This window comes from Globicephala melas, chromosome 1 (genome assembly GCF_963455315.2).
Source record: "Globicephala melas chromosome 1, mGloMel1.2, whole genome shotgun sequence".
NCBI classification, from domain to species: Eukaryota; Metazoa; Chordata; class Mammalia; order Artiodactyla; family Delphinidae; genus Globicephala; species Globicephala melas.
This window is the reverse complement of record NC_083314.1, coordinates 54,675,009-54,702,674: the sequence shown is the minus strand read 5'-3', so window position 1 is coordinate 54,702,674 and position 27,666 is coordinate 54,675,009. Positions and strand designations below refer to the sequence as shown.

General features: G+C 39.4%; 2 protein-coding genes across 6 annotated transcripts in view; both read left to right on the top strand.

Moving 5' to 3' along the window:
* Window positions 1-5,938, top strand: part of RABGAP1L (RAB GTPase activating protein 1 like) — a 686,895-nt gene extending 680,957 nt beyond the window's left edge. For all 5 annotated transcript variants that reach the window (XM_030875419.3, XM_060296102.2, XM_030875425.3 and 2 more), the window contains one exon: window positions 761-5,938. In XM_030875419.3, coding sequence (XP_030731279.1) covers window positions 761-913 — 153 coding nt within the window. In that variant the 3' untranslated portion in view covers window positions 914-5,938. The remainder of the gene's footprint in view (window positions 1-760) is intronic.
* A 7,235-nt stretch (window positions 5,939-13,173) lies between these two features.
* CACYBP (calcyclin binding protein) lies at window positions 13,174-23,526 on the top strand. The gene is made up of 6 exons (XM_030875415.2): window positions 13,174-13,445; window positions 17,333-17,552; window positions 19,399-19,495; window positions 19,722-19,821; window positions 21,392-21,489; window positions 23,193-23,526. Exons 1-6 carry the CDS (start codon window positions 13,425-13,427, stop codon window positions 23,347-23,349), a joined length of 693 nt encoding a protein of 230 aa, XP_030731275.1. The 5' UTR covers window positions 13,174-13,424; the 3' UTR covers window positions 23,350-23,526.
* The last annotated feature ends 4,140 nt before the right edge of the window (window positions 23,527-27,666 follow it).

The following is a 27,666-nucleotide window of genomic DNA, read 5'->3' as shown; positions in this document are numbered from 1 at the left end:
CCCTGATATTTTTTGGCCATGGTCCTTTCCCATTGAACTTGGTCACTTAGCTGATCCTGAAAGTTGAAAGGCCACACCCCTCCTGTTATCTCTCCCCTGACAGTTGAACGTTGGCTGACAAGCCATTCTTTTCTTTCTTTGGAGCTTCTTTTCATCTTTACCTGATTTTGCCAAATCCCTTTCCCCATAATCTCTTTCCATATTGGAGGATATCAGAATTAGAAAAGCAATCCTGGCTTCTGATGGACTGTTCCCACTTCTTTCCTACCAGTGACCCTCACCCTTCCCGTGTCCTGCCATGGCACCTGCTGCGCCACACTAACGATCCTGAACTCTTTCTGCTTCTGACCTTGTACGTCCTCAGGGGCACAGGCCATGTGTTTGGAACTAGAATTTATTCATGCTTACACTATCAGTAAAAATTCATTCCATCTGTATGTTTACGTTTACCTGTGGTTTTAAACATCTTCTCTTAGGCTGCAGCCTAAAGCTAGATTTGGACCTAAATTGCCGGGGGAAAAAAGGGTAAAATGAGGTTTCATTTCACTGATCAGAGAAAGCACAGATTCTAGTTTTTAGTGGTAATTCTTTTAGCTCTAATTTTTTTTCTTGCATTCAGAAGCCAACTAAATCTCACCTGGGTTTTGTAGGAAGAAAACTGCGGCTGTGTAGACCTGTGGATTCCAAAAAGCTATACTCTAATTTTGTTGGCAGAGAGAAGATATTTATGTAACTCAGATGATTTTCTTTCTTGAATTAGGAACTTGAACATCAGAGGGGAGCCCTTATGAATGAAATCCAAGCTGCAAAAAACTCTTGGTTTAGCAAAACCCTTAACTCTATCAAAACCGCCACGGGAACGCAGCCACTGCAGCCGCCACAGGCCACCCAGCCCCCCAAGGAGAGCACATAGGTCCAGCCTCACCCAAGTACAAGAGCACAACGATGAAAGCAACGGAAACCCAGGATGATTCCTGGTGTCCCTTTAAAAGGAAGGAAAGGAGGCCAGAAAGCAAGCCAGGATCTTTCAGTAGCTCTTACTCTTTCTTGTATGACACTTTTAAAAAAGGGATATTATTTAAACTAACCTGATTTATGTCGAATACCTGTTTTTGTGCTTCTTCATGGAAGACTGTGTTCCGGTCCATCATAGTATTACACATTATTTTACATGCCTGATGTTTGGTTGGAAATAAGTAATTCAGAACTAAATGCTTTTTATTTAGAGCTAATTATTCATATTATTTTTATCTTACATAAAAATAAAAATGGAGTTGTCTTTTATTCCAAGGTTGAAGTGATAGGCAGGTATTTGTCACAGCAAAAAAAAAAAGATTGCAACCTAAACCTCTTAACTTTTCAGGATTTATTCAGATAAAGCACATTGTGGGGCCAGTCATGACCACTGTCAGGTTTCCTCCTGAAAGTGATGCCCAGGATAGCGATAATCCTATCCAAAGGAAAGAACAGACCTGGGATTGAACAATTCCCAAAGACAGTTAGTTTATTTTTATTTTCTGTTGGGTACATATGGAATAAGATAGGCTATTGAAAACACATACTAGATAAAAAGAACTGAGATTTTGATAAATGCAGGATAAAATAAATCATTTTGGTCCTGGTCTTCTAACAGGTCCTTTTAAGAACTCCACATGGGAATTGCGAGTTCCTAAGTAAGAACACAGTTGTGACTTCTGGCAAATGTAAAGTCAGAAGTGGATATTATGAGTTGCATCTTTAGGAAACCTTCACGAGAGAAGCCTAGAAAGGCCCAGGAACAGCTGTTGTGCTTAGAATGGAATGTAGAACCAGGGACAGAGTATTCATTTAATGTTGACATATACTTGCTAAGGAAACACTAATATACTGTAACTTTGTTAAAATTATGAAATGGGAAATAGAAGTCAGCTTCATATCATCTTAGTTTAATATTAGGCAACTTTTTCTGATTTCTGTAGCTTCCTAAAAACGTGCCCTTGGTACCCCTAGATGAAGAGATGCAAATGCATTTGTAACATTTTTGATTGCATATACAACCTTTATAGAAATGCTTATCTCATGGAAAGGTAAAGCTATTGTTTAAAAGTTGATGGAAGTATTTTTTTCAATTATATTTAACATGTCTTTATAAATAGTCCTTGCAGGAAATCCTTTGGTAAGGGAAAAACTAATTTTCCCATTTTTTAAGCTATTTTGGAAGGCTTTGGTCCTTTACAGCAACCAAACTACTGTCAGCTATGTATAGTAACATTTATTGATACTCATGCTTGGCTTCACTGTTGAACATATTCTTTGCAAAGTATCTCAAACTCTGTAGTGCCAGAGTGACTCTCATCTGTGCCATATGTTGCAGTTAAAAGTAACACACTCTTGGAAGTAAAAATCATCTAAGAGCCATCTCAACTCCAGGAGCATGTACTACAAGTTGCTCATGATGGATCCTTTCCTCTAAAATAATCATTAAACTCTAAAAAGTGAAATCCCCTTCATCGGTAAGTGTTCGTATCATCTACAGCCCATAAAACTGATGTGGTTGTTTGTTATCCTTCTTTACACTCATCAAATAATAATTTTCTTACAGAATTCTTTTTTGTCCTGACATCTCTCATCATAGTTTTCATTTCCTTTTGCCCAAAAGGAAAATAGCATTCTGAGTATCTGTGTTGACTCTAACATTCCCAACATGGTGGTTTAGAAAAATTAATTTTGTTTTCCTTTTTTTTTTTTTTTTGCAGAATATAATGCCTAGAAAATTGCATCTTGGTACTTGTTTCTGTAAATCATTTAATACAGTTTGTTAGCTTTACTGGTACTTTACGCTTTGATCCCAAGAAGCCTTGTACAAGTTGCCTTATCAGATGGCTAGCTAAATTAAAGATGTTCTTTTGTGTTTTGTGAATTTCATAATTCTACTGTACAGAGCTCTTTTTACATTTCACAGAATGCCTAAATTGCATAATTTTCCTTAAATGGTAGTTGAGAGAGAAATAGCTCTAGGTCCAGTTCTTATCTGTAGACCTGGCTCAATTTCATAGCCCATTATATTATTTTCTTTAAACAAAATAACTAGGTACATGTATTCCAAACATTTAATAAATCTGTCTTTTTCATTTTCTTTTAACTCTTTTAAAAGATTACAATGGCCATCCATAGATTTTTTCTTTTCCTTCTCCAGTTCCATATCATACTTGGGTATGTGTATTGGTACCATAGTCTAAACTGTCCCTCACTGCAATGTCTTTGGGTAAGTAGCAATAGCAAATACAGAAGGAAAGAAAATTCACAAGTTGGTGTATTATTCATACAATATTATAATAGCACTATCCCAGACCCCATGCCCTTCACCATGTGTTGTTTGAAAACTCATGCATTCCAGCATTAAATAACTGCTAGTTTTAATTTCTCTTCTTTTGAAGTATAGTTGAGAATTGCTACTCTTCTCTTGATTTCTTTTAGAAAGAGATTGACCAGCTCAAATATCCAGGAAATTTTCCGATATTCTGGAGTGTTTTTCATCTTTTCCTAGCATACATTATATAAAACATTCCTCCAAAAATCCAACATTTGCAACATTCTGAGAAGTGACGATTTCTCCTTTCATTAAATTCTGCAGAATAAATTAAGAGAATGAAATTCAATTGGATAATTCAGTCATTAGCTTTTATATCTTGAGAATCTTAACACATTTCCTTAAAGCTGAAAGAAACCAAGCTGAATTTTGCAGTGCATATGTTTGCTAGCTTCCCACATCCTGAGCCATGGCACAATTTGGTTATATTTAGTTACATACAATTTAATGCAAATAAATTCTCAGTTACCTAATGGTCTGTATATGAATGCCTATCAGAAACATTAATAGGAATGTCACATAGGCTTATGACCCTATCTTTCCATGAAACCAATAATTCTCTTCCTCTCTCCCAACTATTAAGTTAGTAATTTGTTCTTCATTGGCTTTCTTAAATTTCCATAATAAAGTAGAGAAGTAATGTTTGTACTGATGTTGGGGTATTTAATAATATTTATCTTGTTTCATTGTTTTCAAAAATTCCATCTTCTTATACTGTGTATTAATATTCATTTTTCTCAAACCCTTACTCCATTTTCTTAAAATACTTTCTGGTTAATAACTAGTAGCTTCATTTCCTACCTAAAGTAAGAAAAACAAGAGAATACACAGTTTAGGGCACAAGAGATGAGAGTTAGATCCTTAAAGGAATTGATTAGTTACTGAGGATGAGAATCACATACGTAACTAATGTAAGGGACTGAGTTTTCTTTTTCTTGAGCTGAAATCAGTCTACTCATTATTCTGCTAAGGTGGTTGTCTGATTTCAAGACCCTTTTAGGGAAGAAAAAGCTTTCAAAAAATTAAATACCCTGTTTGTTTTATCTTTCTGGAAAAAAACACTTTTAATTACTTAGTAAGATTATTCTGTTGTATAATTTACTCTTAAAAAAAAAACCACTCTAAAGTAGCTCCGATTCTCTTGCTTCAATTACAGGTAAATGAGAGCATGGACAAACTCTATTGTTTGATTTGAATGCTGTGAGATTTGTGTGTGTGTGTGATCGGTAGAATTTTATACGGAGTATCCCTGCCTCTTTGGTATACCCAGGTACCATGCAACTGAATATGTACATGGCGATGAGATACAGAAGGCCAGGCACAGCTCAGTGGCCTGTGTTTCCTACTACCAGATATATAAAACTCTTTCTCTCTAGTTGCCATGCTGATTGTCACATTGAACTGGAACTGCTCCAAAACATCCTTCCTCTCTCATAGTGGCTTCCGTATAATACAGGAAAAGCCCTTAGGGATTTCCTTATCTTTCAAGAGCTACCAAAATGAATACTTCAGTGCAGGCTGCACCTCAATAGGAGATGATGATCTTGAGTTGTAAGGAGAAAAGTGGATGTTTATGAGTAGCTTAGTGACTACAGTCAATTGTCAGAAGTCCCTGTCTTAGCTTCCATCTAAAAGACTACACGTCAAACTTATCTCCAAATGTATTTGCTACCTGCTATAAAAACATGTTCATCAACACATCCTACTCTCCCCACCTCCACCCCTGGTTTATCATTAGTGGTATTCTGAAAACGTTAAGAAAAAAGAATCATTGAGTAGAAGATGAATATTTTGAGTTACTTTCCTTTTTCATTGGCAATAAGTTAACATGTAAAATCTTTTCTGTTAAAATGTAACTTTTAATAACTATATATTATATATGGAATAAAATATAGGAAACTGAATGGTAAGGACATAAACACATCAAGACTCTGGTGTCATGAAAGCACAAGAATAAAGCCTGGAAATGGCCCCAGAATCCAAGATCCCAATAGCCTTTGCATCAGTTTCTTTATTTTTGGTATTTTGCATAATGTATGAATCCTTAGTTCAAATAAGGAAGAAAGTTTCTCAGTCAGCCCCACGTCATTTCTTTCAACTCCTACCTTTCCCTTGCTGAGGAGGTAGTAGAAATTCTGTGCCATCTATTTTTATGAATTCTATGATTTTGCCCATGGCTTCTCCAGTGAAAACAGGTTCCAGAATAAAGGAGTTGATTAGCTCAAACAGTGCTAATTGACTACAAAAGAAATTAGTGAGCAGCTTCTCTCCTCTATCACCACTGACCAATTAGATGTTTCCATAATTCCATGTATTATGTATAGTACACTCTATAGATGTAAATGTAATGCTTGTTAAAAAAGTGCAATTTATTGTACATTGTCCCAACAAATGTTTACTTTTATAATTGTTATGAACTTGAATTGGATTAGTATCTTGTTTTCATGTGTGAATGAAGCCTTGTGAAATAAACAAATGCAACCGAGAAGGTAGCAAGATGACTGTTTTTGTGAGCCAGTGATGTTTTCAATGCTTTGTGTTGCTCCTTTGGCCCCATTAAGCAGTAATAAACATTTGTTCTGAAATCCATATGGCTTTTTAATTTTTTTCTAGTTGATTTTATTCTGAATCATCTGAACCCAATGTTTGTGAAAAACTTATCTGACACTAGACTCTAGTCAATTTAGCAAGAAGAAATATACAGGAGTTTGCTCCAGGTTATACCCTGCAAAATGATATCCTGTACAGCAGGTACAGCCAAGTGCCCTGTATTCCTCTCTCTAGTGATTCCTTGGTTGGAAGTAACAAACTCTCTTATGCTAGCTTAATAATAATAAGGCAATTAATTAAAAGGAAAAAAAGTATATTTAGCTCATAGCTACCAAAGGCCAAACCATTGGGCCTGACGAGGCATGGGGACAAGGGACTGGAATGCCATCAGGAACCTAAGCAATTGTTCATATAATTGCTCTTCTGCTTCTCTTGCCAGGTGATGCTTATCTGCTGCTGCTTCTCTCTCTGAAAAGAGGCATCCCCTGCTTCTAAGTGCACAACTTCCAAGTTTACATGTCCTCTCTTCAAGTGACCAGCAGAGATGGGCTGGCATCTCAGTGTCCCAGTTTCAAAATCTTGCAAAAATCTGATTGGCGGGCTTCCCTGGTGGCGCAGTGGTTGAGAGTCCTCCTGCCGACGCAGGGGACACGGGTTCGTAACCCGGTCTGGGAAGATCCCACATGGCGCGGAGCGGCTGGGCCCGAGAGCCATGGCCGCTGAGCCTGCGCCTCCAGAGCCTGTGCTCCGCAACGGGAGAGGCCACAACAGTGAGAGGCCCGCGTACCGCAAAACAAAACAAAACAAAAAATCCGATTGGCTGATCCTGGATTGGGTGGCTGCTCCTCATCTTTCAGAGTACAGCACAGTGGGTGACATCATATAATTCAAACAGGACTCCAGAGGCTCTCTTGAAGTGGAGGCAGGGTGCAGAGAATCCTGATTTGCATTTTGTTCTAATTTGCATTTTGTTTTGGGTGTCCATGGAACCGAATGAATGCCAGATTAGTCAGCTCCTCTTAGAATTCAGCATGTATTAAAAAATAGTAATCAGAGATTGTAAAATTAGTTTGCGGCCCAAACCCAGCCACAGACATCTTTTGTTTGGCCTATGCAGTATTTTAAAAAATGAGAAGTTTTACATAAAAAGTAAAACAGTCGGGGCTTCCCTGATGGCGCAGTGGTTGAGAGTCCGCCTGCCGATGCAGGGGACACGGGTTCACGCCCCGGTCCGGGAAGATCCCACATGCCGCAGAGCGGCTAGGCCCGTGAGCCATGGCCGCTGAGCCTGCGCGTCCGGAGCCTGTGCTCCGCAACGGGAGAGGCCGCAACAGTGAGAGGCCCGCCTACTGCAAAGTAAAACAGTCAAATTATTCAGAAAATATCTACTGAACTTGGCAGTGAGGAGGTCATGAGTGGTCTTGACATGAATAGTAAGTGGAACTCACTGTTCGTTATTGATTAAAGACCCTGCACTTAGTGAAGTTACCTGTTAACCTGTAGAGTTTTGTCCAGTAGGGATGCAAATCCCTATTTTCTTTCCAGTGGAAGAGATGACTCGAAAGGTTATGTATAGTTTACTACCCTGTAGGACATTAACTAGTTTGTGTCTAACTTTGCAACTTTACACTAATATTCCATTGTTAAATTGCCTAAAGTACCCACCTGTGCAAATGTACTCTTTGATAGTTTTAAGAACTTGTTGCTACCCTCACGGTTTATGCAATGAATTGCATAAAATATTTGTTAATATTTATTTTATAATTGCATGAGAATCTTGATTTCACCTTTTTGAAATTATACTTTAACAAAACTTTTCAGTACTGTCAAAGGGACACTCAGAGCAAAATCTTCTGAAAGTTTACTTGCAAAGAAAGTTTGCAAGGAAGTTCAGGCTTTAGAAGAACAAGCTCGCCAAATAGAAATTACAACTATTTATAGGAAAAAACTACACAATTTCCAAGTATAGAGTCTATAATTAGTTTGTTCATGGTGGGAAAACAGCAATTCTCACACTACTATCCATATTTTTAGACATCAGCATTGCAAAAGTCAGAGATAAAGTGTTTGTTTGATTTTAGGGAGTCCAATTTTACAGGAAAGGCTCAGGTTCAGAATTTCATTTATTTGGAGGACTAGAACTAGACACAATGACCCTGATGTGTGTATGTCTTGTTGATGATGTTTTGTTTTTGATTTATCTCAGGATGCAAAGTTCTTAATTTTTTTTCTTGACTTTGGGATCTGATGTACCCAATTACTCCTAATGGTAGCAGGGCAAGGAGTCAGTTTGCTTCTACATGATAGATGTAAGGACAATTATAGGATACAGCTGGAGAGAAGCAGCATTGAGTTTGTTGACCCTTAAGAACGGGAATTACGAGGTGTTTTAAATGCTGGCACAAAAGGAAGATAGAAAACGGTTTGTGACGATCTGGAGGAAAACCATTCCAGATAGAAAGCACAGAGTACAGGCCTGGAGGTGAGAACAAACTCAGTGGATTCAAGGAGTAACAAAAATGCCACTGTTTAAACCAGGGAGAGGGGAAACTGGTGAGAGATGAGTTCCGTGAGATAAAGGAACTCATAAAGGTGAGATATAAGATCATGCAAAACATTCCAGGTTATGTAAGGAGTTTGGGCTTTATTCTAAGCCTAACAGGAAGTTATTGGAGGTTTTTAAGCAAAGGGATATAATCATTTGAAAAGATTACTGTGGCTACCCTGTGGAAAATTAACCGTAAAGGCACAGTGGGGAAGCAGAGAAACCAGCTAAGAGGCTAAAAATCCAGACAAAATAATGATGTCTTGGTCTCAGGTGGTAGCAGTGGAGATTGTGAGAAGTGGTTTTATTTATTTATTTATTTTTAAATTTAATCATTTAATGAGGTAATTAAAATTTTGAGTCTGATATCTTTTAAATGTTTTCAGTGTTTTTAAACTTAATTTCACTTTTATACTCACTAGAAATTAAGAAAGAATTTGTCCAGAGTAGCAACCACCTTTCTTAGTAGTATGATGTAGAAAGGGAGAAGTTTATCTTTTTTTAATTTTTTAACTGGAGTATAGTTGCTTTACAATGTTGTGTTAGTTTCTACTGTACAGCAAAGTGAATCAACTATACGTATATATATATGCCTTCTTTTTTGGATTTCCTTCCCATTTAGGTCACCGCAAAGCACTTAGTAGAGTTCCCTGTGCTCTACAGTAGGTTCTCATTAGTTATCTACTTTATACATAGTATCAATAGTGTATATATGTCAATCCCCATCTCCCAATTCATCCCACCCCCCTTCTCCATTGGTATGCATACGTTTGTTCTCTACATGTGTCTCTATTCCTGCTTTGCAAATAAGATCATCTATACCATTTTTCCACATATGTAAATTAGTATATGATACTTATTTTTCTGACTTACTTCACTCTGTATGACAGTCTCTAAGTCCATCCACATCTCTACAAATTCCCCAATTTCATTCCTTTTAATGGCTGAGCAATATTCCATTGTATATATGTACCACATCTTTATCCATTCCTCTGTTGATGGACATTTAGGTTGCTTCCATGTCCTGGCTATTGTAAATAGTGCTGCAGTGAACATTGGGGTGCATGTGTCTTTTTAAATTATGGTTTTCTCAGGGTATATGCCCAGTAGTGGGATTGCTGGGTCATATGGTAGTTGCTATTTTTAGTTTTTTAAGGAACCTCCATATTGTTCTCCGTAGTGGTTGTATCAGTTTACATTCCCACCAACAGTACAAGAGGGTTCCCTTTTCTCCACACCCTCTCCAGCATTTATTGCTTGTAGATTTTTTTTAAACATCTTTTTTAAACAATTTATTTTGTTTATTTACTTTTGGCTGCTTTGGGTCTTCATTGCTGCGCATGGGCTTTCTCTAGTTGTGGTGAGCAGGGGCTACTCTTCATTGCAGTGCACAGGCTTCTCATTGCAGTGGCTTCTCTTGTTGCGGAGCACAGGCTCTAGGCTCGTGGGCTTCAGTAGTTGTGGCACGTGGGCTTCAGTAGTTGTGGCTTGCGGGCTCTAGAGCGCAGGCTCAGTAGTTGTGGCACACGGGCTTAGTTGCTCCATGGCATGTGGGATCTTCCCGGACTAGGGCTCGAACCTATGTCCCCTACATTGGCAGGCGGATTCTTAACCACTGTACCACCAGGGAAGTCCCATTTGTAGATTTTTTGATGATGGCCATTCTGACCCGTGTGAGGTGATACCTCATTGTAGTATTGATTTGCATTTCTCTAATAATTAGTGATGTTGAGCATCTGTGTTTTTTGGCAGTCTGTATGTCTTCTTTGGAGAAATGTCTATTTAGGTCTTCCACCCAGTTTTTGATTGGTTTGTTTGTTTTTTGATATTGAGCTGCATGAGCTGTTTGTATATTTTGGAGATTAATCCTTTGTCAGTTGCTTTGTTTGCAAATGTTTTCTCCCATTCTGAGGATTGTCTTTTTGTCTTGTTTATGGTTTCCTTTGCTGTGCAAAAGCTTTTAAGTTTAATTGGGTCCCATTTGTTTATTTTTGTTTTTATTTCCATTACTCTCTGAGGTGGATGGAAAAAGATCTTGCTGCGATTTATGTCAAAGAGTGTTCTGCCTACGTTTTCCTCTAAGAGTTTTATAGTGTCTGGCCTTACATTTAGGTCTCTAATCCATTTGGAGTTTTTGTGTATGGTGTTAGGGAGTGTTCTAATTTCATTCTTTTACATGTAGCTTTCCAGTTTTCCCAGCACCACTTATTGAAGAGGCTGTCTTTTCTCCATTGTATATTCTTGCCTCCTTTGTCACAGATTAGGTGAGAGAAGTCATTTTATTCTCATTATATATTTGAAGATAAAACCAGCAAGACTTGCCAGAGAATGGGATGTAGGACCTGAAATTGAAGGCTCAAGTATGACTTGAGAGCTCAAGTATGCTTGGCCTGAGCAATTAAGAAAATGAGGTGACCATTCACAGAGCTGGAGAATAACTGGAAGAACTGATTTGGTGTGTGAGGATGAGAAATCAGGAGGTTTTTTTGGTTGTTTTGTTTTTCAGACAAGCTGAATTTGATGTCTTATCAGACATCGAAGCAAAGGCAGAGTCTGGAGCTCAGAGATATGGTGGAACTGAAGGTATAGATTTGGGAGTCACTGGTAACAGGTGGTACTTAAAACCTGTGGCTTTAGGATATCTGGCGGATAAGTTGCCCAAGGTGCATAATCAAGCAAATTTAAAAATCACTGCATTAGGTCAAGTTCTCACACAGTGGACTAGGATATTTGTTCCTATTTAATTAAGTACCTAAATAATTCCAGGCTTCCAGTTAGGCACTCTTTTTTTAAGGGGAGTATTTTATTATTATTATTTTGGCTGTGCTGTGCTGCTTGTGGGATCTTAGTTCCCTGACCAGCGATTGAACCCTGGCCTTGGCAGTGAAAGCGCAGGGAGTCCTAACTACTGGACCACCAGGGAACTCCCTAGACACTTTTTTAAAAACTTGAGGTATAACTAAACAAAATGCACAGATCTTAGGAGTTCATTCTATGAATTCTTTTTTTTTTTATTTACAGACAGCATACATTTAAAAAAATATTTTCTTGGCCTCTTTTTTTAATCTTTTTTATTTTTCTGGTCTTAGTTGTGGCATGTGGGATATTTCATTGCAGCGCAGGCTCTTCGTTGTGGTGTGAGGGTTTCTCTCTAGCTGTGGCATGCGGATGGACTTTCTCTAGTTGTGGTGTGGCCTCTGTAGTTTGCAGCACCGGGCTCTAGCTGAGGCCCGCGGGCTCAGTTGCCCCACAGCATGTGGGATCTTAGTTCCCCAACCAGGGATCAAACCTGCATCCCCTGCATTGGAAGGCAGATTCTTTATCACTGGACCACCAGAAAGTACCCGTTCTGTGAATTCTGACAACTGCATGTATCAGTGTAACACTTCTATCATCTCTGGAAAATTCCCTCCTGGGCCTACTTTTAGTTAACTTTTAGTTAACTATAACATACAAAAGAAACTACACAAATTACAGCTCAATGAAATTTCTACAAAGTGAACACATCTGTAACCAGCATCCAAAGAAAGAAAACAGAACGTTACTTGAACCTCAAAAGTCCCCTTGTGGCTCCTTTCTGTCATTGTCCTCTCCACTTAAGGAAAGACTAACCCGATTTTGAATGTCTCGCAGTTTTAGAGAAGAACTTGTCTGTCTGGCTTCTTTCCCCTTAACGTCACGTTTGAGATTCATGCACGTTGTACGTAGCTGTAATTTGTTTTTGTGCGGTACTTCAGATTCTTTACTACCATAATGGTCAGCCTGCCTTTTTCTAGTCCTTTTTTCCTCCTCTGACGTGCTGATTCTAATCGCTACCTCCGGCGATATATTAAGCTGAGTGGGGGCTATTTGACTTCTCCGGGGTTACTGTTTATGCTCTCAACGGGGCTGCGAACATTTTCAGTCGGCCAGAGGCTAAAACAGTCTGAAAACTTACATAGGACCTTACATAGCGGGATTGCGGGAGCCAGAACAGGAGAAGGCAGCCCCAGGAAAGCTCAGCCCATTTTCTTTGGCGAATAGACTCACTTAAACCGAATCCAAACCTGGGTGACAACTAGAGACTCGCAGAATGGTCGGTGAAGGTACTAGGGAAGGCCTTCAACAGTCTAGGAGGGGAAACCGGGACCCGAAATGCGGTGACACACGAAGGTACCCGCTACATTAGCACGCTTGCTTCCCCGCGGGGCTACTGGGTCCCGTCACATAGCCAACGCAACCCCACCTCCTCCCGCAATCCATGATGACGTCACCACGTCGTACAGCCTAAATCATGACGTCTCCAGAGCGCCAGCAGTCACTGAAAATAAAACTGTTCCCTTCAGGACCCAGCACACATAACGTTCTCATTCTGTCCCGTCTTAGCATAAACAGGCTTCCTTTATCTCCCCCTTTTTGTCCTTTTCTCGCACTTCACAGATTAACCTTACACAAGATGGCCGCCTCGATGGCACTGGGTCCTAGAGAGCACGGAAACAGCCGACTCTCTAGTCAACTTCCGGCTTGGACCCCCGAAGATCAGTGCGTAATTTCCGGGGTTGGGTTATGGTACGGGAAAGCAGCGGTTCTGAGCTGCGACTGCGCAGCCGGGACCTACGGGGTCAAAGTATATTACGTACAGTTGCCCCGGCGTGGAGGTAGAGGCGTTTCTCTTCTCGAACTTCCGGTTTAATCGCGAGAGTTGAGCTTTGCTAAGAGGCGAGGTGGGCGGGGCGGGGCCAGGCCGGGCGGGGCGGGGCCGAGCCCTGCAGGCGGTCCTTGGGCTCGGGGGGCGGCCTCGAAGGACTCGCGAAGGTTCTAGAGGCGCCGCGTGCGGGAGGCGGGCCGAGATCTCTCGCAGGGTCGGGTGTGCCCTCAGGCCGCGGTCACTGTGAAAGGTGCCGGTGCTGTCTGCGCTCGGGGTGAGCGCGGTCAGTGCGGCGTTTGCTGTTCTCGCCCCTGCGCCGCTGCAGCTGGGGCCTTCCCTCACGCAGCCCGAGCATGGCTTCAACTGTGGAGGAGGTAAGGGGTCCGGCCTTCATCTTCCTCGCTCGCCCTTCCTGGAGCTTTCCGCTCCGTCTCCCGCCCCACCGCCGTTTCCCGTGCGGAGCTGCCTGCCTAGCGGCCGCACGCGACACCTGCCTGTCGGACCGCCTTCCTGCGTACTCGGGTTCCCGCGCTTCCCCTTGGCCTGCCACCCGCCCAGCTGCAGGCGCCCCGTTGCCGACCCGGCCACTGCGGGCCTCGGGGCCTTCGCTTTCCCCGGAAAGTTGACGACCGATGCCCCCGGCTCAGCCTTGGTCGGCGGTGTAGGTGAGCGGGGGTATGTGTCGTGGTTCCCGGCGGCAGGTAGGTCCGATGGTGGACCTGAGGGCTGGTCACCTTCACGTTATCCTCAGGCCCTTTCCGCCCGCGTTACACTGGCCTGAGGACGTGAAGCGTTGTTAAATTAAAGCTGATTACAAAAACTGAGTGTCGTTCCATGGTAGAGGGCAGTTGGAAGGTGAGAAGTCTTCGGTCCCAGCACTTAAATTCTCTTAGTCATCTTTTCTCTACACAGACTTTGGGCAAGTTATGGTGGTTCTCTGGGTCACAGGATCCTTTTCATAGGGTTGTAAAGACCAAGTAATAGTTCTAAATGTTCAAAATAGTGCTTGACAAAACAATCTGCTATAGGCGTTTTTAAAAATAAATTGTAAAGTTAGTTGTAACTAGTGGTGGGAAATAGCTTTTTCTCTTTTAAGCTCTTTAAACAGAGGCAGCTTAACTTTTTTGGAGACTTAGTTTGCACAGGTACAGCATGGGAATAATAAACTTGGATTGCTCTTTTTTTGACTTAAGATGACAGTACTGTTATTCACAGTAAAGTGTTGGGTATCCATTGACTAGACTTGTTCTCTGGAAATCTTTTTGCTTAATATGAACAAGAGTGGGAAATCTCACATTTGACTTTTTAAGTCTGAGAATTTGCTTTAAATGAAGAAAAACTATGTGTGTTATTCTGGATAACTTGACACAAGTTTGTTAGGTGTTAAAGATTGGCCTTGTGGTACCATGTGCCCTGAGGAAAGAATCTCTGAAGTGACTTTACAGTCTTACATTTGGCGTGTTCAGTATTAATCCTCTTTAAAGTAAGGGGCTTTCTAATTGTGGTGTATACATTTAGGGACACTTTTTTTTGTTTGAGATGAAACTCAGTTTTTAACCATTTTAAAGTGTATGGTGCAATGCTTTTTAGTATATTCACAGTGTTTTTGCAATCATCACCACTATATAATTTGAGAGTATTTTCATCAACCCCAAAAGAAACCCATTAAGTGGCCATTAAGCAGTCACTTCCCATTACTCCTTCCCATTCAGCAGCCACCAGTCTACTTTATGTCTCTATGGATTTGCCTATTCTGAGCATTTCATACAAATGGAGATTTACAATGTGTGGCCTTTTACTTTTTGGCTTCTTTTACTTAGCATAATGTTTTCAAGTTTATCCATGGTGAAACATGTATTTCTTTTTATGGCAGAATAATCTTTTTTATGGATATACCACATTTTGTTTATTCATAAATTGATAGACATTTGGATGATTTCCACTTTTTGGCTATTATGAACAGTGTTGCTATGAATACTTGTGTACAGCTTTTTATGTGGATATACGTTTTCAAATCTCTGTGTATCTATCTAGGAGTGGAATTGCAGGGTCATATGGTAACTAACTTCGAGAAACTGCTAAACTCCTTTCCAAAGTGCATCTTTACATTCCCACAAGCAGTGTATGAAGCTTCCGATTTCTGCACATCCTCGTCAACACTTGTTATTTGCTGGAGTTTGTTGTTGTTGTTCGTCATCCTAGTGGATGTGAAGTGGTGTATCATTGTGGATTTAATGTGCATTTCCTTAATGCCTGATGACGTTGAGCATCTTTTCATGCGCTTGAGGGCCATTTGTCTGTCTTTGGAGAAACGTCTGTACAAGGTCTTTGCCTATTTTGAGGCACTTTGGTTTTATTGCTTCCTAGTGAAGAATTTGGAAATAGATTAGAAGAGAAAGCTTTAATGTGTTTATGGATAGGGATAAAAGGGAGGTGCGATTTTGCATAAGGAAAACAAGTGAATGCCTAGATAAATTAGGTAAGAAATGCTGTATCTAAGGCATCTTAAATATGTGTACAGGAAAAGCACCAAAGGGATCAATTTTACTGGTTTCAGATCTGCAAATAACAGAGAAGAACTGAGGAATTACCTTAAACAGGCCTGCTGTAAATTGCTTCAGACTTAACAGTGGATATCTTATTTTTGTAGTACTGTAGAGCCAAACTGGCTGTAAAGAGGGCCTGGGGATCTCTTGCTTAATTCTCAGAGTTCTCTTCTGAGTCTCCTAGAAAAAGGATTCCTATTCCAGTCAAGAAGTAAAACCTTTTGTTTAGACTCTATACGTTTACTTTTTTTTTTTTTTAACTAAATCCTTACTCTGGAAACAAAGTATACTCATTTAACATTTTAATTTTTATTTCATCTTGTTATTAGAATGAATGTGAATTTTGAAAGCTACTATAACAAAAAAGATTGCTTTGCACTAAAAGCATCTTGGTTCTATGCTTTAAAGATGAGTTTGCAATTTTTTTTCTTAGTAATATGAGTTTTGGGAGGTGGGGATAGAATTTGGGCAGGAGACTGGGCACAGTTGGACTTTTTATACCAAGTTAGCAGTTACAGATAGGTGAAACAAGGGCATCTGAGTTAAATGAGATAAAAGACTTGGGATAAAAGAAAAGCATTTGTTTTTCTGGTTTGCATTTTCTAAGACTCAAGAAATCTAAAGACTTTCGAGCTGTACTTTGGATATTATACTAAGTTACCAAGCATTTAAGGATTTTTATATTGAGCCTTACATGATCTCAGGCTATAATGTCAAAGCCTTCCTGTCAGATTGCTAGCTAGTATCAAGCCAGAATGTAAAGTCATTTTAAGAGAAATGAATCCCTTGTTTATAAAGATCTCATGCATTTGCAGTAAGTCAGAGGGTAACTGGAAAAAAGTTTTTAAGCCCATTAATTTTCTAACAGTGTCTTTAACTCTTAAATTAACACAATGTTGACTCTGTCTCTAGAAAGTAATAGAAATAGACTTGGGTAGGCAGTGTATTGGCGTGAGAAGAAAAAAACAGGTGGCTTTTTCAGTGATCCAGGAGTGCATTGCACGTTGGATTGTTTATCCAGGTTTTCATTCTCTACTGTGCAACCAAGTCCCAGACTTTTGACAGTAAAATTAACCAGGAGCTTTAGAATTAAGAAGTTGTCTAACTTCTTAGAAGAAGAAATATGTCTTTATTTTTTTACCTTTTGTCTTAAAAATTTAAACTTTCTTATGTGTATTACTAGGGGTAGGAAGATCAGTGAGGACGCATCACTGACGGAAAGTAGAGTATTACCTCAGTCAAGTTGCTGTAGCATTTCACCACACTTACCATGTACTCACTCATCTCTTTTATTTCAATATTTAAAAAATTCCTAATATCTCTTGACTAGGACTGGATGTTACAAGGAAATTCACGATTCCCTTTTGTTGGATTTCTTCATGTTATAATCAGAAAATGTTTATAAATCACACTCGTATCTTGTAAATAAAATGTTTTAAAACAAAGGTAGATAACAGTCTACCAAACTGGAAAAATTTGGCTTGATTACCTATTGTTACTTCAAGATTAAGTTTTCCTTTTTAAAAGAAAGGAATCTTGAGTTATTTACAATTCAGTAGGCTGGAGGAAAGAATCCTTGTTGCTACCCAACCCTAGGAAATTTAAATGAACCTCCTATTCTTAGCTCTTATTCAGTAAATTGAAATGACCGATATGCACAATATCAAACTATTGTCTTATTTATCATAGCTAACTTATCTTTTATTTTAACACAGCTACAGAAAGATCTAGAAGAGGTGAAGGTGCTGCTGGAAAAAGCCACTAGAAAAAGAGTACGTGATGCCCTGACAGCTGAAAAATCCAGGATTGAGACAGAAATCAAGAATAAGATGCAGCAGAAATCACAGAGGAAAGCAGAACTTCTGGAAAACGAAAAGCCAGCCGCTGTGGTTGCTCCTATTACAACAGGATATACAGTGAAAATCAGTAATTATGGTATGACTCGCCCCTACATACAGCTCTATACAGTTATTTCTGCCTCTGAGCAATGTATTCCTTAGTAGTGACCCACTAACAAAATCAATTTTTTAATAGTCTTGAGTGTTTGTTTTTGGTGATTTTAAAGAGAAGACCCATTAGTTCTTATTTAATAAGATGCTTTTTAAGATATTAAAAAGAAAATGCTGCATTCTAAAAGCTAATTAATTAATAAGAGAGCAAGATGATTAGTACAATGGTGAGTAGCAGCAAGAAGGAACCTATTCTGAAATATATTCAGTATATATGGACACAGCTTTTTGTTTTGTTTTTCTTCCTGTTTTTGCATTTGTTTGCCAAACAATCACCGATATTAACTGAGGAAGAGAATCCAGTTATATTCAAACAACATTTTTGAGCACCTAGTATGTGCCTTTATTGTACTTGGACTTGTGGATACACAACAGTGAGCAAGACCCAATCCCTGCTCATGGTGTGGTTGGGACATAGACGTACAATTAATGCCATAACAATGTCATAATACCATTTTCCCTAAATTGATTATAGACTTTTTTTATTTTGGAAGCAATGCAACTTGAAGTCTGAGTAATGAGCTCTCACGAAGGCAGGGACAGTCTTATTTTCCTTTGTGCTCACAATATCTAGCACACAGTAAGTACTTAATATTTCATTAACTGAATAGAGATTTATGAAGTATTATGAGAATATAGCTGATAAAGTAATTCTGCTGGAGGGGAGGAACAGTCAGGGAGAATTAGAAGAGACATTTGAGTTTAAAAGGTGAGTTCGTCAAGTATGAAGAAAAGAAGGGAATTGCATGAGCAAAGCACATGAGTAGAGACGTGAAACGCATCATGCGTTTTGGGTATCGTCATAGCAAAAAGCAGTGTGTGTGTTGTGTTTTAAGTGATGTACTGCAGTACTATAGGAGATACGCTGTGTACTTCGTTGACGATAGGAAACTGGTCTGAAGGTGGTAGGATTCTGGCATAGTAACTAGGAACCTAAATTTGTGTTTAGGGAGAAATAGTTATTGTGGAGGATGGGTTGAATGGATGGTAAGTAACTAAATGAAGTACAGAACCCTCTAGAACATCTTTTTTTTTTATTATTAACACTAGATTTCTATAGGACTAAGTAAGAAAAAGTCATATAGTACAATAACTAGATAAATATATATTTTATTATATGATGTGCTTTTTATGTGACATTTGTGTATTTTCTGTTAGCAGAATTCATATAGGTTAGAGACTAGCTTGATAATAAAAAAATGAAATAAGTTCTAGATATTGGTAGGTTAATTAAATTGGCAGATTTGGATGAATTTCACTCTAAATTTATATTCTGCTTTATCAGGGAAAGGAATTGAGGAAGCTAGGTTTGCATTTGTTGAACTGCTTAGAGAAGTAGAAATGATTATGGAATTAGCTAATACTGATTAGACAAGCTGATGTTTAGCCATCCAGCTTGGTGGAGATTATCAATATTTAGGAATAGGACAAAATTATATCCATAAAAAGGGGAAATGAGCTACAATTAAGGAAGTATTTAACGATCATATTGCTTACTCTAAGGAATAAAAAGAACATGGGCTTTGTGTTCAGTAAACCTGGATTTGAATCCAGGCTGTTTCACTAGCTAGATGCCTAACTTTGGGTAGATTACTTAACTGCTTTGAAGCTCAATTTTTCCATCTAAAAAGTTTCTTATATCTTTCTTTCTTTCATGTTTCTATTACTAGATTTTTATCTTAGTGAGTTTTATTATGAGCTGTGTGCATTTGCTATTCCAGAGATAGTATCAGACCTTTATTCATGGTCCATTTTTTGTTGTTGTTAACCAGGATGGGATCAGTCAGATAAGTTTGTGAAAATCTACATTACCTTAACTGGAGTTCATCAAGTCCCCGCTGAGAATGTGCAGGTGCATTTCACAGAGAGGTGAGTTCTCATAATGGGGAAGACAGTGCCTTATTATGGGTTCTTTTCAGCTTCTAAAATTCTGCTTAAATTTAAAATTATCCTTTACATCTGCTTTAAAGGTTGAGTCTTATCATCTGGGATGGCCAGGTGCACATCCTAAAGTAAAACTGGCTTTATTTCCACAACGACTGAAGAGCACCTTTCACAGAACCAGAAAGATAAAGTGTTCACTATTGTGTTGTAGGTCATTTGATCTTTTGGTAAAGAATCTAAATGGGAAGAGTTACTCCATGATTGTGAACAATCTCTTGAAACCCATCTCTGTGGAAGGCAGTTCAAAAAAGGTAGGTTTACTTTTTTGTTGTAATATTGTCATAATTGTCATAATATTTTTTTCATAATATTATGAAACCTCATGAAATTACCTGGCCAGTTTAGAATTAAGATGAACTAGAATTAATTTATCCTGTTGCCTGTTTTGTAAATAAAGTTTTATTTGAACATATCAGTGCTCATTTGTGTATGTGTTGTCTGCCTACTTTTGTGTTTCAGTGGCAGAGTTAAGTAGCTACAACAGACCGTGTGGCCCACAAAGCCTAAAATACTAATTATCTAGCTCTTTACAGAAAAAGTTTGCCAGCTCCTGCTCTAGAAAAATAGATTATAAGAATATTGCATTAGAATCAGGAGGGTGTTGAATAAACTGAAAGTGGTTAAGAATGAGACTTGAGGTTTTTTTTTTTTTAACTTTTATTTATTTATTTATTCATGGCTGTGTTGGCTCTTCGTTTCTGTGCGAGGGCTTTCTCTAGTTGCGGCAAGCGGGGGCCACTCCTCATCGCAGTGCGCCGGCCTCTCGCTATCGCGGCCTCTCTTGTTGCGGAGCACAGGCTCCAGACGCGCAGGCTCAGTAATTGTGGCTCACGGGGCTAGTTGCTCCGCGGGATGTGGGATCTTCCTAGACCAGGGCTCGAACCCGTGTCCCCTGCATCGGCAGGCAGATTCTCAACTACTGCACCACCAGGGAAGCCCAGACTTGAGTTTTAATGCCAGTTTTATCACATATTAATTGTGACCTTTGGCAGCTCACTTAATCACTTTATACCTCAGCTTTCTCATTTGTACAATGGGAATAATAATTTGTTTTACAAAATTGAAATAAACTGTCTTTGAAACAACATTATTCATTTTTCACTAATTCAGATAATCCTTCTGTTCCTACCTAATTTAAATAAATGAAGTTTAATGCCCCTGGTACACAGATGTGCCATTCTGCTGTCTGTGTTTACATAGAGTTATGTAGCAGCTTAAAGGTAATATTAGAATATAATTTAATGATTAACTTGTGACTCCCTGCTCCCTTCTTTGTCCGCTAATCACATGTTGAAGTATTACTCAAGAGTCCTAGAGTTATGTGGATCATTGTTGAAAGGGCTGTATATTCTTGCTGTTTCTGCTCACCTTGCAAACTCCCTAACCAATACTGCCTTACATGATTTTCTGCCTGTCTCTGACCCCTCTTACTGTTTTATTCTCTCCTTCAATCATCAAAATCCAGCCATTCCTCCTCCTTGTTTTCAAAGACACCAGAATCATCTCTTCCTGTGTCAACTGTCTGGAAGGCCCTCTTTCCTGGAGCTTGGGCCCCAGCTCACATTTCACCCCAGAGAGGCTTTCCTAGTGAAGTTCCTTCCCCAATACTCATTAACATCCTCTTTGTCTTGATAGCATCTAGTATTTGAAGGCATTAGTTTGTGTATGATTTTCCAGCCTATTCATAAAAGTATTACTAGCACCTAAAACTGTTACTGTACGTAACAGTAACTCGAGTAATTGAGTAAATAATTATTTTCTAAATATTTATGCCTATCTCCATGTGTTCTAAGTTGTACCTGTTTTCCACTTTTCTTCCAGATCAAGACAGATACAGTTCTTATCTTATGTAGGAAGAAAGCAGAAAACACACGGTGGGACTACCTGACTCAGGTTGAAAAAGAATGCAAAGAGAAAGAGTGAGTCTGCTTTCATTTATTTAAGAATTATAATGTATTCTGTGCTAGGGTTGTAGATGTTCATCAATAATGGAGGTGTATAGTCTGCAATTTGACCATTTACCTTCTAATGTCCTCTGATTAACCCAGTTAGTTATATCTGCTTTCACTTGTCAGAGGGCACCCGAAGAGGGCATGTATCTAGCAAGTTGCTTTTTAAGGAGATCTTTGTACTTGTGGTTGGTTCTTTTGTGCTGGTTCTTAACCCTGGGCCAGTGGTGCTGCTATATAGGTGCTGTGCTCATTCTGAGAGATTCCATTTCAGTAGTTCCATAGTAGCCCAGATACCCATATATGGTTTTTTAATTCCACAGAAGTTTCTGATATATAGTTAGAATTTCACTATCACTGGTATAGAGTGAAAAAGAGAATATTTTTATCCTCCTTAATAATGGCTATTCTGAAAAATGTTTATTCAAAGATACTTCCATCCTAGGTAAAACATTCCTCTGCTTTCCTGCAGTAGTAATGTACTACGTTGAGTCAATTAGCCATCCACATTTCTCTCACTCCTCCCTCCCATAGCCAGTGTGCATTTAGGATGTGGTTGGCTAAGGTGTTAGGCATTACCTGTGGAATTGCTTTTAAATCTAGAATGGATTACCTGAGTATAGGAACCTGTTTTACTGTTACTGTATCCCCAGGGTCCAGTACAGAATCTGGCACTTAATAAATGAGCTAAGTGAAAAATTAAGTATAAAGTTAATGAGCCCAGTTTGCACACTGATTGAACTAGAAGTGTTGACTACATTGAGGGCTGTGCTTTTATACCACCAGGTCCAAAACTCAGGTATCTCAGGTTTAAGAGAAGGCTTTTCTAATTAAAAAATATGAGCTTCAGTATGTGTCCATATATAACATATGTTTGTTTTTTGTCAATGAAATTGTTTTTCATATTATATGAGGAAACATGCTTTTAAGAAAATTAAAAGTTTAGAAAAGTAAAAGCTTATTTCTTTACTTTTCCTGCTAAAAATTAACCTAAAATCCCATAGTCCCAAGATAACCCCTTACTGTTGTTTTAAAAATTAATTAATTTTTGGCTGTGTTGGGTCTTTGTTGCTGCACCTGGGCTTTCTCTAGTGCGCCGAGTGGGGGCTGCTCTATGTTGCAGTGCGTGGGCTTCTCACTGCAGTGGCTTCTCTTGTTGTGGAGCATGGGCTCTAGGATGCACGGGCTTCAGTAGTTGTGGCATGTGGGCTCAGTAGTTGTGGCTCGTGGGCTCTAGAGCACAGGCTCAGTAGTTGTGGCGCCCAGGCTTAGCTGCATGTGGGATCTTCCTGGACCAGGGCTCAAACCCATGTCCCCTGCATTGGCAGGTGGATTCTTAACCACTGAGCCACGAGGGGAGTCCCCCTTAACCATTTTTGATGCCCATTCTTTGATGCACTAAGTGTGGTTATATATTGTTTAAGATGAATCTGTACATGTTTTGATTGTCAGAGTATGTTTGGATACTCTGTCTTCCTCTTACCCCACTCTTGTACTTCCTACATACTAATTTGTCTCTTTTCATACTTAGTAATCATACCTATAAAATTTGTTAGTAAATGGGATTATTTATATATATTTCTACATTCTATATATTATTATTACTATTATATATTTCATGTACATTATATATATTCCTCCATTATTGATTGCGTGTGTTTTCTTTTTAACAGAAAGCCCTCCTACGACACTGAAACAGATCCTAGTGAGGGATTAATGAATGTTCTAAAGAAAATTTATGAAGATGGAGATGATGATATGAAGCGAACCATTAATAAAGCCTGGGTGGAATCAAGAGAGAAGCAAGCCAAAGGAGATACAGAATTCTGAGACTTTAGTCTTTTTGGGAACTGTGATGTGGAAATATCGATGTTTCCAATGAGGACATGTTGGTGAGCTGCACAGATAAATTTCACATATAACTACTTACACAGTCTAAGTAAAGGCAGTGAATTCTCCATTTCCTGTTGGAGGATTTATTTAAATAAAATACGCTTATTAAACAAACACTCCCTCCAAAGATGGTTTCCTTAGTAACCGGGTCATTTTATTCAAGAAAAGGGTAATGTATTCTAGTGTGAAATGTAAAGAAACAAGTCTTACCTAATGAAAATGCCACATTGTGTGTCTTGTTCAGCTAAGAGGTAGAAACAGAAGTTATTGCTTGCCTTCCAGTTCTGACATCAGCTCCCACCAATGTAAGAATAAAAATAAAACGTGAATTTTTGCATAAAATGCAAATTCATACCTGTGTTTCAAGGTTGTTACAGAGATTGATCTATTCACAGCTTAAGTAATGTATATACCACGAATTAACATGCCCTAATAATCTAATCACAAATATTTTTCTCTAGATTTAAATATATTTATGAATAAATTAGAACTAAATCGAAACTTGAGAATACACATATTTATATAGTACCAGTAAGTGGGTTTGCCATGGATCAGATGGTTTGTAAAAACAATAACTGTAAAGTAAAATATGAAATCCATCTATTGTGCTGAATAAAAACCTATATCATGTAGCAGATGTCCAGATGTATGTCAGAAAAGTCAGGCTTTTAGGGGAATTGTTTATTTCAGAGGGTATTACTCCCCCTAAAATCAGAAGTAAGAGCAAGAAAGATGCCTGTGATTTCCATAACTATGTTGTATTGGAGCTATTTGCCACTGCAATTAGAAAAGAGAAAGCAAATTAAATGCGTAGAGAAGAAATCCAAAACTACTACACTTAATAAGAGAATTTGGTAAAAGTACTAGGGTAAAGTTTGGTGGGGTTTAAAATAATTAACATAAAAAAACAGCCAATATGTAGGATAACTATTACTAAATATTGAACACATTGTAAAACCTCTGTAATTAAAGCTGTGATGTTGGCATATGAATAAACAGACCAATGGAACAGAATAAAAAATACCCAAGGTGTATGGAAGGTTTAGAATACAGTAAATAGCATTTCATAACTATGGGGAGGAGATGGGCTCTTATTGAGATAACTAAAAATAGCCATATGGGTACATTCCAAACAGATCAGAAAATCTAAATGTAAAAGTGAAGCCACATGAGTACTGAAAGACTCCATCGTAACCTCAGTGAGGGAAAACTATACTATGTGACTTACTTAAAATCTAGCTGTAACAAAGCTAAATATTGATAATTTTAACTATGTAATGTTTACATGGCAAAACCCCTCCACAATTACCAAAAACATGACACATTGAGAAAATTCCAAAATTATTAACAAACACTTCATTAGTAAAAGGAATGTAAGTGACTTTTTTTTGGTTTGTTTATAACCTTTTTGGCTGTGTTGGGTCTTCGTTGCTGTGCATGGGCTTTCTGTAGTCGCGGCGAGTGGGGGCTACCCTTCGTTGCGGTGTGCAGGCTTCTCATTGTTTGGCTTCTCTTGTTGCAGAGCAAAGGCTCTAGGCACACGGGCTTCAGTAGTTGTGGTGTGTGGGCTCAGTAATTGTGGCTCACAGGCTCTAGAGCGCAGGCTCAGTAGTTGCGGTGCATGGGCTTAGTTGCTCTGCAGTGTGTGGGATCTTCCTGGACCAGGGCTCAAACCTGTGTCCTCTGCATTGGCAGGTGGATTCTTAACCACTGTGCCACCAGGAAATCCCTCAGTGACCATTTAACATATAAAAAGAATTTAGCATATAAAAAAACATACTGTATTTTAACTTTTATTGGAAAAACTCTAAAACATATGTACTATTCAGGGTATGGGGAAATAACATATATGGTAATGGAATGAAAAGGTTGAGAAGCTTAAAACTTGTATAGAAGAGTAGTTGTTGGTAGTATTTACCAGAATTATATGTGCATTTATCCTCTAATTCACAATTCTACTTCTAGGCTCTTTCCCAAAAGTAACACTGGCAAAAATTTGGAATGATATATACAAAAGATTGGAAACACCCAAATGTCAACTCATAGGGGACTAGCTGAGTAAACTAGTACTTGGGGACATCCACACAGGAAGTACTAATAGTCACCAAAAAATGAAGATTATTTCCACATATTGATACACAGTGATCAGTCAGGATACAGTAAGTGGAAAAGCAACATGCAGAACATTGTTTATGCTACACTTAACTACCTTAGTGTCAATAAGAGTGGGAAGGGCTTCCCTGGTGGCGCAGTGGTTGAGAGTCCGCCTGCCGATGCAGGGGATGTGGGTTCGTGCCCCGGTCTGGGAAGATCCCACATGCCGCAGAGCGGCTGGGCCCATGCGTCATGGCCACTGAGCGTGCGCGTCTGAAGCCTGTGCTCCGCAACAGGAGAGGCCACAGCAGTGACAGGCCCGCGTACCCCACACACACACAAAAAAGTGGGAAATATGAATGTACAATACATGTATTTGCATAAAATTCAAAAAGGAAGAGTAAACCCAAATAAAAATGGTTACCAATAGGGGGAGGAAAGAGATGGGATGGAAGCAGTACTGTGACTATCTCTTTCTATAGTTTTGACCATCTAAAATTTAAGCATTTAAAAGCTAAATAAAAACTTGGGGGAATGAGATCAAGATGGCGGAATAAAAGGATATGGAGCTCACTCCTTCATACAAATACATCAAAAATACACCTACATGTGGAATAATTCTCAGAATGCCTACTGGATTTTGGCAGATCTCATACAACCAAAGCAGCAAGAAATACACCACGTAACTGGGTAGGATGAGACCTGTGCCCTTGGGAGGGAGCTATGAAAGGTTTCCTCACCCTGGGATCCTCCTCCACCAGCTGAGAGGTCAGCTAGGAAAGATAGCCTGAGACTTGGAGGATAGTGCAACACCTAACTTGTGGCAAGCAGGACAGAAACCAGCAGAGACCAGTGCAGAGGGTCCTTGCTATCTTGCTGCATTTCCCAGCAGGAGAGAAGCACCTGCTTGGTGTGCACAGCAAGTCGCTGCTGAAACTTGGATTTCAGCTGACAGACTGGGGGAGAGGACTCTTTGGAGACAGCCTGAAGGGCCTGGAATGTGCTCAGGGCCACAAGTGGGAGTGTGCAGGATGGAGCCTGGGTCCGTCATGGGAGCCCAATTGTTAACACACACATGAGAGAGGGGCATGGCCCCGCCATAGCAGCCTCATTCTCGGCTTGCTCACAGTGGGCACAGGTCAGCCACTGAGTTCTAGGAGCACACAAAACACCAGTAGGTTGCCCACACGTGGAGGCAGAGCTGAGGGTAGTGCCAACAACAGTGTACTTTGTGAGCACACACAGTGAGTGACAAATGACATCAGAGAGTGCGGGTCCTGGTGGACAGCTCCTGGGGAGGAATACACAGTGGCTCCTTTCCCAGATGGAGCACTCCAGCCCAACCTACCTCACACCACAGCTTATAATCAGATCTTGGGGCTTCTACTCTTAACACCTGGGGAGCAGACGCTGCTCCCAAAGGGCTATGACAACCACATAGGAAAGAGGAAGCCCCACTCAACATCCAGTGCAGCCTCTGGTCACCACAACACCAGACACACCCTCTGTTGGGAAAACGGCCAGCACACACAGGAAAGATGTGGTAGGCACCCATAACAAAAAGAGCCCTACGACCAAAAATACTGGACTCACACAAGCTACACGGGGGTGCTTGCACATAAAAACAGCCCTTCAAGACCACAGTAGATAACTGTTTTCCCTAAATTCATAATAGATTCAGAGAAATATAAGTAAGAAAAAGCAGGGGAGCTATTCCCAATTAAAAGAACAGTGAAACAGACCTTTCCGGTCTACCAGACCCTGAGTCCAAAAAGGAGGTAATAAAAATGCTGAAGGGATTAAGAAAGAAATACTGATAGAAATGCAGACCACTGTAACACACTATAAAGAGGAACCAATTAAAATTAGACAATTCAATTGCCAAGATGAAAACCTATCTAAAGGCAATAAATAGCAAAATAAATAATGTAGAAGAACGAATAAGTGATGTGGAAAACAGAATAATGCAAACCACCCAATCAGAACAGCAAATGAAAAAGAATGAAAGCAACATACGAGAGTTATGGGATAATATAAAGCATGCCAATCTACGCATAACAGATCTCAGAATGAGAAGAAAGAAAAGGGGATCGAAAATGTATCTGAAGAAATTATAGCTGAAAACTTCCCAAACCCAAAGAAAGAAACATACCCAGGTAA

What these genes read in the sequence shown, in the direction of transcription:
- CACYBP (XM_030875415.2), top strand. Translation starts at nt 13,425, where the DNA reads ATGGCTTCAACTGTGGAGGAG. An exon ending in TGGCTTCAACTGTGGAGGAG is followed by an intron (nt 13,446 to 17,332) that starts GTAAGGGGTCCG and finishes ATTTTAACACAG; the next exon opens with CTACAGAAAGATCTAGAAGA. An exon ending in CAGGTGCATTTCACAGAGAG is followed by an intron (nt 19,496 to 19,721) that starts GTGAGTTCTCAT and finishes ATTGTGTTGTAG; the next exon opens with GTCATTTGATCTTTTGGTAA.